Raw genomic sequence first — 14,815 nt, 5'->3', positions numbered from 1 at the left:
TACATATTTTCGCATAATAAAGTATTACATGATGGGGATGGGCTGCAATAATAAAATATTTTTAACATACAGTACATAATTTTCTAAAATTGATATTTGTCTTTCCACCACAGTACAGTGGAATCATTCTACACCCAGTTCATAAGGGAGTGACTCATCATAAGAATAATTTCACATAGTGGGATAATAGAAGTTGCTTATGTCATCACAGCACTCAGAATACATTTTGTGGCGTCAGATTTACAGTCTGTATTCTTGACATCTAATCTAGCATCATGGTCTACATAGACTGCAATTATGATCTGGTGCATTTCATATTTAAGTCGTTGTGAAGGAGCCTGTTATGGGACTGTTTAAATTGGAACATAACTGGCCCTGCCTGAAAGGAGGTGGGGATCGAGAGCAGAGAGAAAACATTAGAGAGGAGTAACTTCATAGTGATGCGGAGCAAATTTAGGTCAGGGATACGAGGGTAGTCAACCGTGATGAGAGCTTCACAGACATTCAGCTATTCTAAAGCACAAGCCCAGTGTGTGCCAATGGAGAGCGGCGTTTTTCAGTTTGGTGCCAGATAAACAAGCAAATAACACCTAAGAAGATATATTCAGACTTTTCCTGGTGCCATCCATGGATTTATCTTCTAATTCCAACCAAGCCGTTTTTGACATAGTCTGATTACATTATGCCTGGTTACATAACAGATAATACCTGTTGGTATACACACACATGATTTTTTTTATTAGAAGTTATGTAGGTTGTCTGCCTACTGGGCCTCAGTGCAGGCCCGTAACCACCATTGACAATAATTAGATATGACCAACTTATCCTCCGCAATATATGATATAATATGTGATGCTGCTCTGTTTATTGTTGGGAAGGGATGACAAAATATTTTAGGATTTTTAGACAAAACCTGTGATACATTTTTAGGCTGGTCTGTCTCAGCAGTCTAACAGCACTCGTCAATGTCAAAATAATCAAGATGACCAGTCAAATCAAAGAAGGCTGTTCACGTTCTGAACATGAATTCAATGTTCTAGTTTGCTTCAGTTTTTAAAAGTGTGAGGTAACATGTAATTAGCCCAACATTTAATATTTGACTACTGTTTTGTGACAGAAGTGTGAAATGACAGAGTAATATCCAGTGATGTTTGTCATCCAATGGTGTCACCGTTTTGAATAGAATATATAGGCATGTATTTTATAACTGTATGTGATGAGACAAGAAATATTTTTGAACATATTAGGCATGCAAATAAGAGTGAGTTTGTGCGTATTTTCAAATAAAAATATTATTTGCTGATAGTTCAAATTGATTAATTTACAAAAAAAAAAAAAAACATATTCCTGTTTTTTAACGGTTTAAATACTTTTTATTCTCTTATTTCTTTATTCCCTTAAATCCATTTAAATCATTTAATTATTTAATTCCTTTAGATGCAAGAACCCAAAATGGTTACAGCCTTGCCTCAGTGTATCATTGTACAGGTGCATCTCAATAAATTAGAATGTCGTGGAAAAGTTCATTTATTTCAGTAATTCAACTCAAATTGTGAAACTCGTGTATTAAATAAATTCAATGCACACAGACTGAAGTAGTTTAAGTCTTTGGTTCTTTTAATTGTGATGATTACTGAAATAAATGAACTTTTCCACGACATTCTAATTTATTGAGATGCACCTGTATGTATATCTTTGCAATATACAAGACTGAAAGATTGAATCACTATTTTCGATGTTGACTAGATTGATTGGTGTTAGAAGCACCGTTTAAAGGTGGGGTAAGCGATTTTTCAAAAACACTTTAGAAAACCGATTCGGGCCGAATAGCAAAACAAAATTGTAGCCAATCAGCAGTAAGGGGCGTAACTACTCAGGATGGGGAGGAGAGCGCGTTCAGTGCAGGGGATGGACATTAGCTGAGCTGAGCGACAGAAAGATAGAGATTTTGTTTTGGTGATTTCAAATGTCAACATTGGCTACCAGAAATCGCTTACCCCACCTTTAAATGTCCTGCAAAACGACAAGTACCACACATGCTGACAAGAACAGCTTAAAAATTCCAGAAGTTTGTTGACATCCTGTCAGTGTAACAGTGGGAGCTTTGTTTCGTGAGACGTCTTGACGCTTCATGAGAAGAATCAAATGCTCCCACGTCTATCAGTTTCACAGCATTTAATGAAAGGGGAAGTGTGTTTACAAGGAAGCATTCATCTGCATCTATTAGTAGAAGCTGAAGTTCAAACCAGACTATTGAGATGACTCAGAGTGCAGCGTCATGCATATTTTTCATGTATAGTAGAAAGAAGCAAATATTTTTGATTTTATGTGAGACCAGGTCTATATATTCAGAATGACTTACTAACATACTACTATGTACTGTATACTCTGCACAGCATGCAAAATTTCTGAATGCATGTAATGCACAGATGGCCTGCCACCATGAGCAGCATATAACAGAGCACATTGCGTGGTAAACTGTATCCCACAATGCAATGCACCTGACACTATTATCAGCCAACATAATTTTTAACTCAACATTTATTAGTCTGATGAAATATTAAGACACTCTACACAAAACTGAATTAAATAAAATGTAATAGATAACACAATAACACCTTTTATTTCTATAATGATAACTGGTCACCATTCACATGCAATTTGATCATGTCATGTCACATCAATTCAGCCTAATACTCTTTGAAATGTTTAATGTGGATTAACGAATTTTGTTTCATTTACTATTTAAAAAAAATAGTACACAGTATACAGTGTAAACTGCAATATTCAGAAATAATAAGTTAGTATTCCATTACCCATTGCTTCATTTTAAAATGAAGAAGACCTTAACTATTGCCACATGTTGTCCGTTAGAAACTCAAAGGCAATAAAGAAGGAAAGACAACCGCGATCTGATCTTGTATCCAGGCAACTATCCATGTTAACCCTCACCTCGCCTTAAAAAAAGAGATTAGTTTGAATTCTTGTGTTCAGTTAACGACACATATGATGGCTTTATGTGTGTACTGTGGTGAATATGTCTTTGCATAGTATCCCAGGTGCTGTGCAAACATCTATGTTGATCTTGTGCTTTCTCTAGCCGCACACACCCTCGCAATAGCTCTGTTTATGTGGCTTTGCGGAAGGGCCATGAGCCACGCCAAGTTCATCATTCTTGTTCACTGAACACACACACAGACATCCACATACTTTAGAGCACCAACTGTGCAAGTTTTTATGCTTTAACACTCAAAATGCGGCACCACCGCCACACAAAATACAACAGATGTTAGTGCCTGGTTAGATGGTGCTCTTCAAATGCCCTTGGAGGCATGTGGTGTTATGGTCCATACTAGGTGGAGTCAGGACATGTTTAAAAGGTCTTTTAACTCAAAACTCATTGGATATACAGTGGGGTCTAAAAGTCATGTTGAACATCAGGGATTAAAAATGTACATTTGGAAAGTTATGGCATAAATAATAAAGAGATTCTGCACTATTTAGGTCACTAATCAAATGAGCAAATTTGTACAAAGGAGTTCACATGATCGATGTGACTGATGGTCAGATGTTCTTGCTTCCATTGTAGAACAAGTTGTTCTTTGGACCATTCTCAAATTATATGGGATAACATGATCACAAATCGTGATTTGTTGCTGTAAATAAAGCAAAGGGGTGACATACCAAATGCTAAGATGTTCTGAAATGTAAATCATGTCAATTTAATTTTTCACTACAATTGTGATGATCATAATGTAAATTGTAAAAAAAAAAAAAAAGGAAAAAATTCCATTCTAGAATAAATTAGAAAAATGCAGAAGTATTTTGGATCCCACTATAATAGTCTTTTTTGTTATACCCTAGAATTTATTTGCTCTATTTGAAGATATACTGTATATTAGGTAAACAGTAACACATGTTGAACAGTCATTACATTCCCTGTGTACAAAAAACTTTGAGTAAAGGTAAGAGAGCAAAGATCCTGAATCCTTGTGCAAACACTGTGTTCCAGACAGCTTGTGTGCCATATGAGATGCACATAAAGCAGGTGAGATTTTTCCCACTGTCCAATGCAATGACTTGGAGAATCCAGACAGGATTTTTTTTTTCTTGGCTGTGGATTTTAGTAGAGTAAGCAGAGCAGGGAAACCCATAAGAAGATGAAAGAGAAGAGGAATTTGTTGATATAACAGGGAAGGTATTCAATAAATGCTAATGGAATACATCAACAACTGTGTTTTGTATAGTCACAGTGACAATGCTGTTAATGCTCTACAGCATTCTTAAGGCCTGTTCACACCAAGGACGATAACTATAAAGATAACAATAAAGATCTAGTTCTAAAAATCGTTTTCAATATCAAGATTCCATTCCACAGCTATAACGATAAATGTACAGAGAAACTATATCACTGGAATCACATTCAGGATGAATTTTTTCCAGCTGATGAATGATAAAAACATTGACACCCAATCAGAATCAATCCTGCTATCAGGAGCTTGAGAATTGAAAGTGGTAGACGAGCGTGTGCTTAGAGTAAACAGATGGTATCTTTGTAGTTTCTTTATAGTTATCATTCCTGTTGTGAACGGGCCTTTAGGCTTATTTCTTCCCTCTCTGAATCATGTATCTACTATAATATGCTGCTACGCCAATCAATGTTTGCCATCAATGTTTGACACTTTTAAACCTCAGATGATGAAACTAAATAATGCATGAAACTTTCTGTGACTGTACATAGATAGTTCACCCAAAAATGACAGTTCTGTCATCATTTACTCAACCTTATCATGTTGTTCAAAATCTCAGGTTATATTATATTATAGTTTAATAAGGGTTAGTAATGTGAAAAGCTCTTTAGTTGCTTTACCTTGATTCATCACCCTAACAATTCTGAATGGGTGTAAATCTTAGAGAGAGAAAAAAAAGCTGTTTATAGTTGTCTTGATGTCTGGAGGGCTGGGCTGTGAAATACACAGTTTTATTTCATGTTAATTTCATGTAACTATATATATATATATAGAGAGAGATGGATGGATGGGTAGGTAGATACACAAGCAATAAATAAAAAGCTTTTGTAACAATACCGTTCTAGTTTGGGGTCAGTAAATTGTTTTAAATTTTTCTTTTTTTTTTTTGGAAAGAAATTAATACTTTTATTCAGCAAGGATATGTTAAATTAATCAAAAACAAGTGATAATAAAGACTTACATTGTTACAAAAGATTTCTGTTTTAAATAAATGCTGTTCTTTTTAACTTTTTATCCATCAAAGAATCTTGAAAAATATCACAGGTTCCAAAAAATAAAAATTAAGCAGCACAACTGTTTCCAACATTAATAAGAAATCAGCATATTAGAATGATTTCTGAAGGATCATGTAACACAGAAGACTGGAGTAATAGCTGATGAAAATTCAGCTTTGCATCACAGGAATAAATTATATTTTAAAGTATATTAAAATAGAAAACCGTCATTTTAAATCTTTAAATAAATGCAGACTTGATAAGCATAAGAGACTTCTTTTAAAAACATGAAAAACTTTACTGATGTGTGTGTTGAAAATCATTACACTCCCATTGTACTAGAAAGAAAATGAAAAAGCACACTGTTTCTAAGTGCTACAAGCACACATGTCAGAATGAGCTGTCGGGATGTCTGCAGGGCTGGGTGCTGTCTGTGTAATGAGTGTGTGTTTGTATATGTAGGTTGAATAATGCATCAGGATGGCTGTGAAATATCCAACATGTATAATCTGCTTTGGGCTGGGTAGCTGACTAAATATCCTAATAACTAAGTACCATTAATGGGATGGATTTTCAACATTAGTGATTATTATAGTATTACTAACTATGTAGTCATTAGCAAATATTTGGATTTCTAACACTTCGTAGCTCTGGAGCGGGAGTGTCCCATGTAAAAACAACAATTGCAGTCAGTGGAAAAAAAGGGGTGTTTTCTCTGATTTGACAATTAGAATAAGAACATACCAAAGCAGTTTTGCAAGTGCACTGTTACGTTGTGCGATGCAATGGTTTAAATAAAGTGGCTACAGAAAGGCTTACAGGAGGTGCATAGAAACACGTTGGTTTGTCTGCACTATTTTAGGCCACATAGCAGTAACCTTAAGCTAGACCGGCATGTTTGGCAGTATAAATATGCAGGTTCACACCGGCACGCTGGCTCTGTTTACGTTGAGCTTGTGACAGCCCTGTGTGAAGCCTTTGGAAGAGACAGGTCCTGACAATTGGATATTGATTCAACCCACGCTGTCTTTTGAAAAGTTGGTGGACACCTCTGCTGTTGACTCACTCACTCAAGTCATATGGTTGGCCTGACAGTTGTTTCTGAGGTTTTCAACCAGAATTTTTTTCCCTGGAAATAACAGTTTTTTCTTCTGTCAGCACTGAAAAGCCATTTTTGCCACAAGGAATCAGAGCAAAACAATCAGTGCCAGGCAAAAGCATTTTGAACAGCTTTTCTCTTGTGCATCCACTAACTTATTCCTTTTATTTTCCCTTCTTTCTTTCTTTTTATACCCTTATTACTCTTTTCTCTCTTATCTTTACCCTCCATCCTCGCTTCCCCCTCCAGTATCCTCATTTGGACTTGCTATGGACCAGCAGCACGATTTATTGAGTTCCTCGCCCAATAGCCACACGGCTCACTACAACTCTAGCGATACCATGGCAACCTCCCTTTCTGGAATGACCATCAACGATCATCACCATGGCAACCAGTTCCATAAGGAGAATGGAATTGCGGTGGGGCTTGTGAGACCAGGGGACTGTCCAATGAAAGGTGAGCTTGCTTCTGTGGGAAAACAGGTTGGTTGTGTCACAGCCGGTCAAAATAACTACATAATGATTAACCTAACTGATTAGTCAGAACTATTAAACGAGCTCTGCAGTGTGAACAGGGTGTGTGTGTATCATGACAGCATTCACATGTAGTTAAAGGATAAGTTTAATTGTCCTTGAAAGACATACTTGTATGGAATATGATCTACACATTCAGCGGAAGTCCTACCACAACTTAAATTAGAATTTTAACTTTCAACCATGCATTTATTTATTTAATTAAACCTTTTAAGTAAATAAAAGTTGTAGTAACTTAATGAAATTGCCTTGATAGCTTTGAGAACTGGGCAGTAGATTTCTAGTTTTCATCATGCTTTGCATACAATTCGATGCGGAGATTAAATGTTTATTCTAAAATGTTATTTTATGTGTTTTTTAGTGAATGGAAAGTGTTTAATGCTGATGTGTTTGAATTTTTGACATTTAAAAGAGTTTCTGTTATGTTGAAGTTTTTGTGGTTACCGTTGTGCTGAAAAGTAGTGCTTTCGTTTAAGTCGTGAAAGGCTACATATGAGCAACAATATTTAGCATGTAAATTTAATGAACAAATAAGATAAGTTAGCTTGTGATGTGTTAGCTGTTAATTTAAATTGAAATAGATAAGATTAGTTGGTTCAAGGGCCTCCATTCAATTATACATACATTTGTTAGAACAACTTACAATTTACAACTTACAATAATTGCATCAGAAGTTGTCATAACTCAAAAAGATTGAAAAATAATACAATAGTTTGCACCAATGTTGAGCAAAAATATTTGTTTTTAGAGTGTAAAAAAGATCCACAGCCAATAAGGATGAAATATAATTTCAATTATTCATAAATGATATCTATTTACATGTAGTGCACACTATTAAATATTACAAGGACAATGTTATGACAATGCAAAATCAGATATATCTTGGCTGCCAGGGGATGATATTATCAGACAATGTAGCCTAGTTCTGCACTATACACCAAAGAAAGATTTGCACGTATGCCTACTAAATAATGAGATTATATTAATGGCTTCATTAGCAGACGAATTCACTGTGGTACTACATACACGTAGATGTGTAATCCCTCCGAGCGTCAATTAGCATGACCGCTAACGTGTGTTTCCTCCCGTCATGAGCAAATAAACATATCAAATGATCAAAGACATTGCAGGGCGTATGATCTTTATACATATTTTAGTGATGAATGTGGCCGCAGTGGCAGCAACGCTTTGATACAGCCTTGTGTTTTAATTCCTTTACATAAACCACAAGGCTGTGCTTGACTGGGCCCTCAATCCAGGCTTTGCAGCTGCGTCGTGCTGTAATCCAGGCATGTGGGTCACCCTCCACTCAGGACGTTCTCTGGTACTAATTCAACATCATCACACACCCTGCTTTCTTCTTCAAGTGTATGAGGTTTTGTGTTTTCTGCTTGCAGACATTAGGCTTTTGAAAAGCACACAGTAATGAAATTGGTTCTCAGTTGAGCTACAGAAAATATAAGGCGACAGTGTACAAAGGAAGGCATGAGAAAGGCACAATCAATGAACGTTGAGTGAGTTTGAAACCCTTTAATTCACTGTTCGACCAAAAGTATAAACAGTTGTCTTATTCAGTAGCTGAATCAAAGCTACTGATTAAACTTTGCTCATTTGACATTCTTTACTGTGATGGCTTCAGTCATTCTAGCACAGGTTCTAGTTTCTCAAAGCAATAGCTCACCAAAAAATTGCTGAAAATGTACTCACCCTCAGGTCTTCCAAGATGTAGATGAGTTTGTTTTTTCATCTGAACAGATTTGGAGAAATGTAGCATTACATCACTTGCTCACCAATGCATCCTCTGCAGTGAATGGGTGCTGTCAGAATGAGAGTCCAAACAGCTGATAAAAACATCACAATAATCCACAAGTAATCCACACAACTCCAACAACAGGGGATGGACTTTTTCACTGGAGGTGTTATTATGGATTATGGGAATTTTATCAGAAGCGAAAGTAAAAACATCTTGATGGATTTGTTTCTTACAAACATGCAGCTTTTGACTTCACAAGATGTCAGTTGATGGAATGGAGTCATGTGGATTACTTGTGTATTATTGTGATGTTTTTATCAGCTATTTTGACTTTTATTCTTGGTATTAAACTGAGACTATTCCTTTAAATTAATGATGTTGCATGATAGTCCTGCTTTTTTTTGGAGAACACAGAGTTTTCTAAATGTAGTTGTTTGTTTAAAACCACAGCCAATCGTTGAACTCCAAGGATGTATATGGAAAGGAACAAACACAGTGGTGGTATTGACTGACAGTCTTTTGTAAAGGTGCCAGCTTGCCACAGAGTCTTCCGTTGTGTTGTATGTATTCACATGCCTTAAATGGGACCATAACACTCTCTCTTTTTTCTTCTGTGACCCCCTGCATTCTTTAGTGCGTGGCTTATATTTCCCTAGTTTACAGCCTTCACTAGTGCACACTTTCTCCCCTTTTGCTCTTCCTGTAATTCCACACACAAGGAGGAAACACTGCTCAGAGCAACTGCCACCAATAAATGGCAGATACTGCAATGGCACAGCAGAGAGTGAGTATGTTATAGATAGTAAAGCTAGTATGTTAGTGGCTCTAGAAACACAGTATTAAACATTCGCTGCTTTCACACAAGCAAAAGCTTAACATAAGATATCATTCACACATCTGCACCAAAATACAGATAAATGTAAACGTAATGTAAATCATCAGAAATTGTTTTTAAATGCTGAGCCATTTAGCCTGCCTGAATGAGGAGAAATACTTCAATTTCACTATTTGACAGTATTTTTTGATGGTGATGATTTTGTGGTGCAGTGGTCAAAGATGTCCATCTAGTGCTTGTTTACATAGAAAAACAATTAAAAAGCAGCGCAGTGGAACAAAACTACTTTACTGTAAACAGTGCAGAGTAATTTCATAATTACTGAGAGAACGGTAATTTTACTAGTAAAATTACAACTTTTCATTCAGGAATTTCTAGAACTAATTTCCCGGTATTTTTCAAAAGGTCCTGTTTATACATGTGTCAGGGAAACACACACTGGACAGACCGGTAAGTTTTCAAACAATCCAGAATCAAACATATGGCAGCAGAGCAGGTGAAATTTGTGAGAGGAATGGTGAGTTGCCACACACACACTATTAGTATCTCATTGAGAGATACTGAACACTTTCCTGTTGTCTTGTAGGAGGATCACCAGGAGACTGAAAGGAGAAGAGGAGTTGGAGACTGGATACCAGGACGAGGATAGAATAACGTAGGTAAGTAATCTTCAAGTAAGTAACAATCCGAACGGATGCAGTCTTAGCCATAGACAAAACCAGACAAAGTGTGTGTGTGTGTGTGTGTGTGTGTGGAAAGTCCTTTTGTATGGCGCTGGAGTGATCGGTGACAGCTGGTAATAATTAGTAAGCGGAAGATTGTGAGCGCTGATACTGTGTGAGGGTGGAGCCTGGTGATTCCGTGACAGTACCCCCCTCTCCACAGACCGCTTCTGAGGGCAGATTACCCCGGCGTCGAGGTGGATGACCTCTGTTGCGAGGTGCAGGTTTCTCCGGATGAGCATTGTGGAAAGTGGCGAGTAGATCAGGGTCCAGTATGTCCCTTCTTGGGACCCATGAGTGTTCTTCTGGACCATAGCCCTCTCAGTCTACCAGATATTCCGGTACACCACCTCGGCACCGGAAGTCTAAAATATTTTTATACCGTGAAGACTGCTCCATCCTCTTCGACTGGCGGTAAGGGAGGTACATCACCATCACCAGGCTCTGTGGAGGAAAAGGATACTGGTGAGTGATAGGGTTTGAGTTGTGAAACATAGAATACTGGGTGAATGCGGTAGTGATCAGGGAGTTTTAACTGGAAGGATAATAAGATGATCTCCTTGATGATCTCAAAGGGGCCAGTGTACCTGGGACACAGCTTCTTGCATGGTAGGCACAACCTAATAGTCCTGGTTGAAATCCATACCTTTTGTCCAGGTTGATAGTTGGGAGCTGTGGATCTATGGACGTCGACAAGGTCCTTTTGCCTCCAGATGGCTCCTTGTAGTTGATGAGTCCCAGACCCTCTCACTCTCCCGGAACCAGTGATTCACCGATTATACATCAGAAGGTTCCCCAGACCATGGGAACATTGGTGGTTTATGTCCGAGTATGCACTGGAATGGGGTAAAATCTGTGGTTTGCTGGCACAGAAAATTCTGTGTGGACTAGGCCCAGGAGAGATACTGGCTCCAGGAGTTCTGGTGGTTATGGCAGAAGGTTCGGAGGAAGCGTCCAATTTCCTGTACCTTCCGGTCTGTCTGCCCGTTCAATTGAGGGTGGTATCCTGAAGACAGACTGACTGTCATATTTAGGAGTTTCATGAATGCTCTCCACACTCTGGACATAAATTGAGGGCCTCTGTCGGACATGATGTCTTCGGGTATACTGAAGTATCTGTAAACATGGTTAAAAAGGAGTTTGGCAGCTTCCATAGCTGTGGGTAGCCCTTTGAGAGGAATGAGTCTGCATGACTTGGAGAATCTGTCCACAATCACAAAGATGCAGGTATTACATTGAGGAGGAGGTAGATCCATGATGAAATCCACCCCTAGATGCAACCAAGGGTGATTTAGAACGTGCAGAGGAAGGATTTTGCCTGATGGAAGATGATGGGGACTTTTGGAAATGGCGCAGTCTGTACATTCACTCACAAAACTTCTCACATCTTGTGCCATGCTGGGCCACCAGAAACTATCTTGAAGTAGTGAGAGGGTTTGATTGGCCCCTGGGTGACCAGTACTAACAGAGGAATGAGCTGTATGGAGGAGTTTGGTTCGTTGAGTTCTTGGTACATATTGCCGGTCAGGAGGACAACCTGGTGGTGGACTCTTGGAGGCACTGGCTTGGTTTTCCTCAGAGGTGTTCACTAGATGGGGTTTATGAATACTTTCGGGTCTAGGATCTGCTCAGGTTGTTTGGAAGAATCATCAGAGGAGTAAATGCAAGACAGTGCATCAGCCTTGCCATTCTTGGAACCAGGACGGTATGCAATCTTGAAATCAAGTCTGGTGAAGAATAAGGCCCAACGAGCTTGACGAGGGTTAAGTCATTTGGAATCACTGAGGTATTGGAGGTTCTTATGGTGAGTCCACACTGTGAATTGATGGCAAGTGTCTCAAGCCAGTGCCTGCATTCTTCTAGGGCCAACTTAATGGCTAGCAGTTCTTGGTTACCAATGTCGTAGTTCCTTTCTGCTGGGTTGAATTTTTGGGAAAATAAAGCGCATGGATGGAGTCTGGGAGGATTCCGTTGCTGCTGAAAAAGCACTGCTTCTACTCCAGTAGTTGAAGCATAAACTTCCACGATGAAGGGTTTGTTTGGATCAGGATGTGTGAGGAGTGGTGCATTACAAAAGACTTGCTTCAGGGTGTTGAATGCAGTCTCTGCTTCTTGGGGCCAGGATAGAGACTTGGGCTTACCATGGAGTAGGGACGTGAGAGGATGGGTAATGGAACTAGTTTTGGATGAAGCGACAATAGAAATTGGCGAATCTAAGGAATCTTTGAAGCTCTTTGACAGTCTTGGGAGTGGGGCAGTTACGAATAGCTTCCACCTTCCTCTCGTCCATTGAAATACCATTTTGGTTGACAGTGTACCCTAGGAACTGGAACTCTGATTGTTGGAACTGGCACTTTTCAGCCTTGAGGAACAGGTTGAATTCCTGGAGTCTCTGAAGAACCTTTGCAACGTGCTGGCGATGTTCAGCCAGGCATCTCGTGCATAAAATCCTGAAACAAGGAGGGGGCGTTTACCAGCACATACAGCATAATGCAATATTCAGAGTGGCCAGTAGTGGTCAAGAAGGCCATCTTCCATTTATCCCCCTCGTGTATCCGGATGAGGTTGTACGCGCTGCGGAGGTCCAATTTGGTGAAGATCTTTGCTCCCCTTAGATGTTCCAATGCAGCTGGGATGAGAGGAAGGGGATACCTGAATTTGACGGTGATCTTGTTGAGGGCATGATAATCTATATAGGGCCGCAAGCCTCCATCCTTTTTTGCCACAAAGAAGAAGCAAGAAGTAGCAGTGGAAGTAGATGGTCTGATGTATCCTTGTTGTAAAGCCTCCTGAATGTATTCCATGGCTTCTAGTTCAGGTAGTGTTAAAGTATAGATTTTGCCGCTGGGTACTGGTTCACCTGGAAGGAGATCAACAGCACAGTCCCATGGCCGGTGTGGTGGTAACTGGGAAGCTCACTTGGGACAGAAGACATCTTTGAACTGGGAGTAACAGTCAGGGATGTCAACAGATTGTTGATTCATGGGTGTCTTGACGAAGGCGGAGTAGACGACTACTGATCTCGGTTCCTTCTTGAGTGGAATGGGTAATGTAGGAAAACATCGCTTGCTTCATTTCTTAATCTCACCAGTTTCCCAAGGGAGATCTCGATGATGTTGTATTAACCACGGTTACCCTAGGATGACACCAGAGGTAGAATTCTGAATTTTCTCTTGGTGGAGCATTCCAACATGTAAGTGAAGTGGACCCACTCTATACCGGATGTCTGCACAGTTCAGGGGTTTTCCAATGATGGATTGGGCTTTGTAATGTCTCTCACATGGTGTCTTCTGGAGGTGGAACTGGTGTCAGAGAGAACCAAAGAAAAAGTTCCCAGCTGACCCAGAGTTGACAAGTGTGGTGACTGGAAAGTAGATATTTGAGACAGTAATGAACACTTTGGTAGTAAGACGCGATGAACTAACATAGGTAGCTTGGACAACACTCATCAACGGTCAATGAGGTCGGATGGGGCATTCGACAATAACATGCCCAACAGCACCGCAATAGAGGCATAATCTCTGGGTCAGCCGCCGCCTGCTTTCCGTCAGGGATAACCGTGTAGATTCCACTTGCATGGGTTCTGGTTCTGGAGAGCTGGTGGGCTCTGGTTGACAAGAGGCGGAGGAGATCTTAGGCTGACCCTGGAAGATCTCTCCACAACCCTGCATACAATGGGCTACTCAAATAGAGAGTTGGATAAATTTCTTGAGGCATATGGAATCATTGAATGCAGCGAGATGCAGCTGGAGTTAAGGCTACAATCCCTGTAGGTAAGTGGTGATAAGAGAGCTCTCCTTCCAGCCGCTTGCTGCTGCTAGGGTACGAAACTTCAGGGCATAATCATTAATGGACATTTTTTCTTGCTTCAATTGATAAAGTTGATCACCAGTGAAAGTAGCTCCAGCTGGCTACAGGGTCATTTTGCCGCCATATTGTATCTGCCCTCTGCAGCACACTCCATGTTAATAGGGTGGAATGCGGCTCCATGTAGAATGCGGCTGCATCTCGAGGGCCAGCGAACATTGTAGCAGAAATCCGTTGCACTCCTCCGCCGAACCAGAGTAGGGCACCAGGTTGGCCATGGGACTGGCGACAATGGTAGGTGGTGAAGAAGTGCTTAGTGCAGTGACTGGTGTGGCAGTGGTTGGGTGAGAAAAAGACTAGAGAAACAAATCCACCAATTCCTGAAATGGATAGGGTTGTGAAGTGCTCATGCTGCCAGTTCCTGTCTTCGGTCTGGTCTTCTTTCAGGGAAACACACACTGTACAGACCGGTAAGTTTTCAAACAATCCAGAAACACTTTATTAAATGACTTGGATCAAACATATGGCAGCAGAGAAGGTGAAAATACAGAGTCGTGAGAGGAATGGTGAGTTGCCACACACACACTATTAGATAGTCCCTGAGAGATATTGAACACTTTCCTGTTGTCTTGTAGGAGGATCACGGGAGACTGAAAGGAGAAGAGGATTGGAGGCTAGATACAAGGACGAGGATTGGATCATGGAGGTAAGTAATCTTCAGGTAAGTAACAATCCGAACAGATGCAGTCTTAGCCATAGATGAGATGAGACCAGATAAAGTGAGTGTGTGAGTGTGTGAGTGTGTGTGTGTGTGTGTGTGT

General features: G+C 39.8%; 1 protein-coding gene across 2 annotated transcripts in view; it reads left to right on the top strand.

Moving 5' to 3' along the window:
* Positions 1-14,815, top strand: part of mapta (microtubule-associated protein tau a) — a 38,343-nt gene that overhangs the window by 5,598 nt on the left and 17,930 nt on the right. The window contains exons 1-2 of one of the 2 annotated variants that reach the window (XM_016455221.1): positions 8,375-8,391; positions 9,265-9,414. In XM_016455221.1, coding sequence (XP_016310707.1) covers position 8,391; positions 9,265-9,414 — 151 coding nt within the window. In that variant the 5' untranslated portion in view covers positions 8,375-8,390. Of the gene's footprint in view, positions 1-6,593; positions 6,801-8,374; positions 8,392-9,264; positions 9,415-14,815 lie in introns of those variants that run through there. The other variant, XM_016455220.1, reaches the window with a different exon arrangement.

The sequence above is a fragment of the Sinocyclocheilus anshuiensis genome, unplaced genomic scaffold (assembly GCF_001515605.1).
Source record: "Sinocyclocheilus anshuiensis isolate Anshui unplaced genomic scaffold, SAMN03320099.WGS_v1.1 scaffold287, whole genome shotgun sequence".
Taxonomy (NCBI): Eukaryota; Metazoa; Chordata; class Actinopteri; order Cypriniformes; family Cyprinidae; genus Sinocyclocheilus; species Sinocyclocheilus anshuiensis.
Note: the sequence above shows the minus strand (reverse complement) of the source record. Positions and strands in the feature narration are given on the sequence as shown.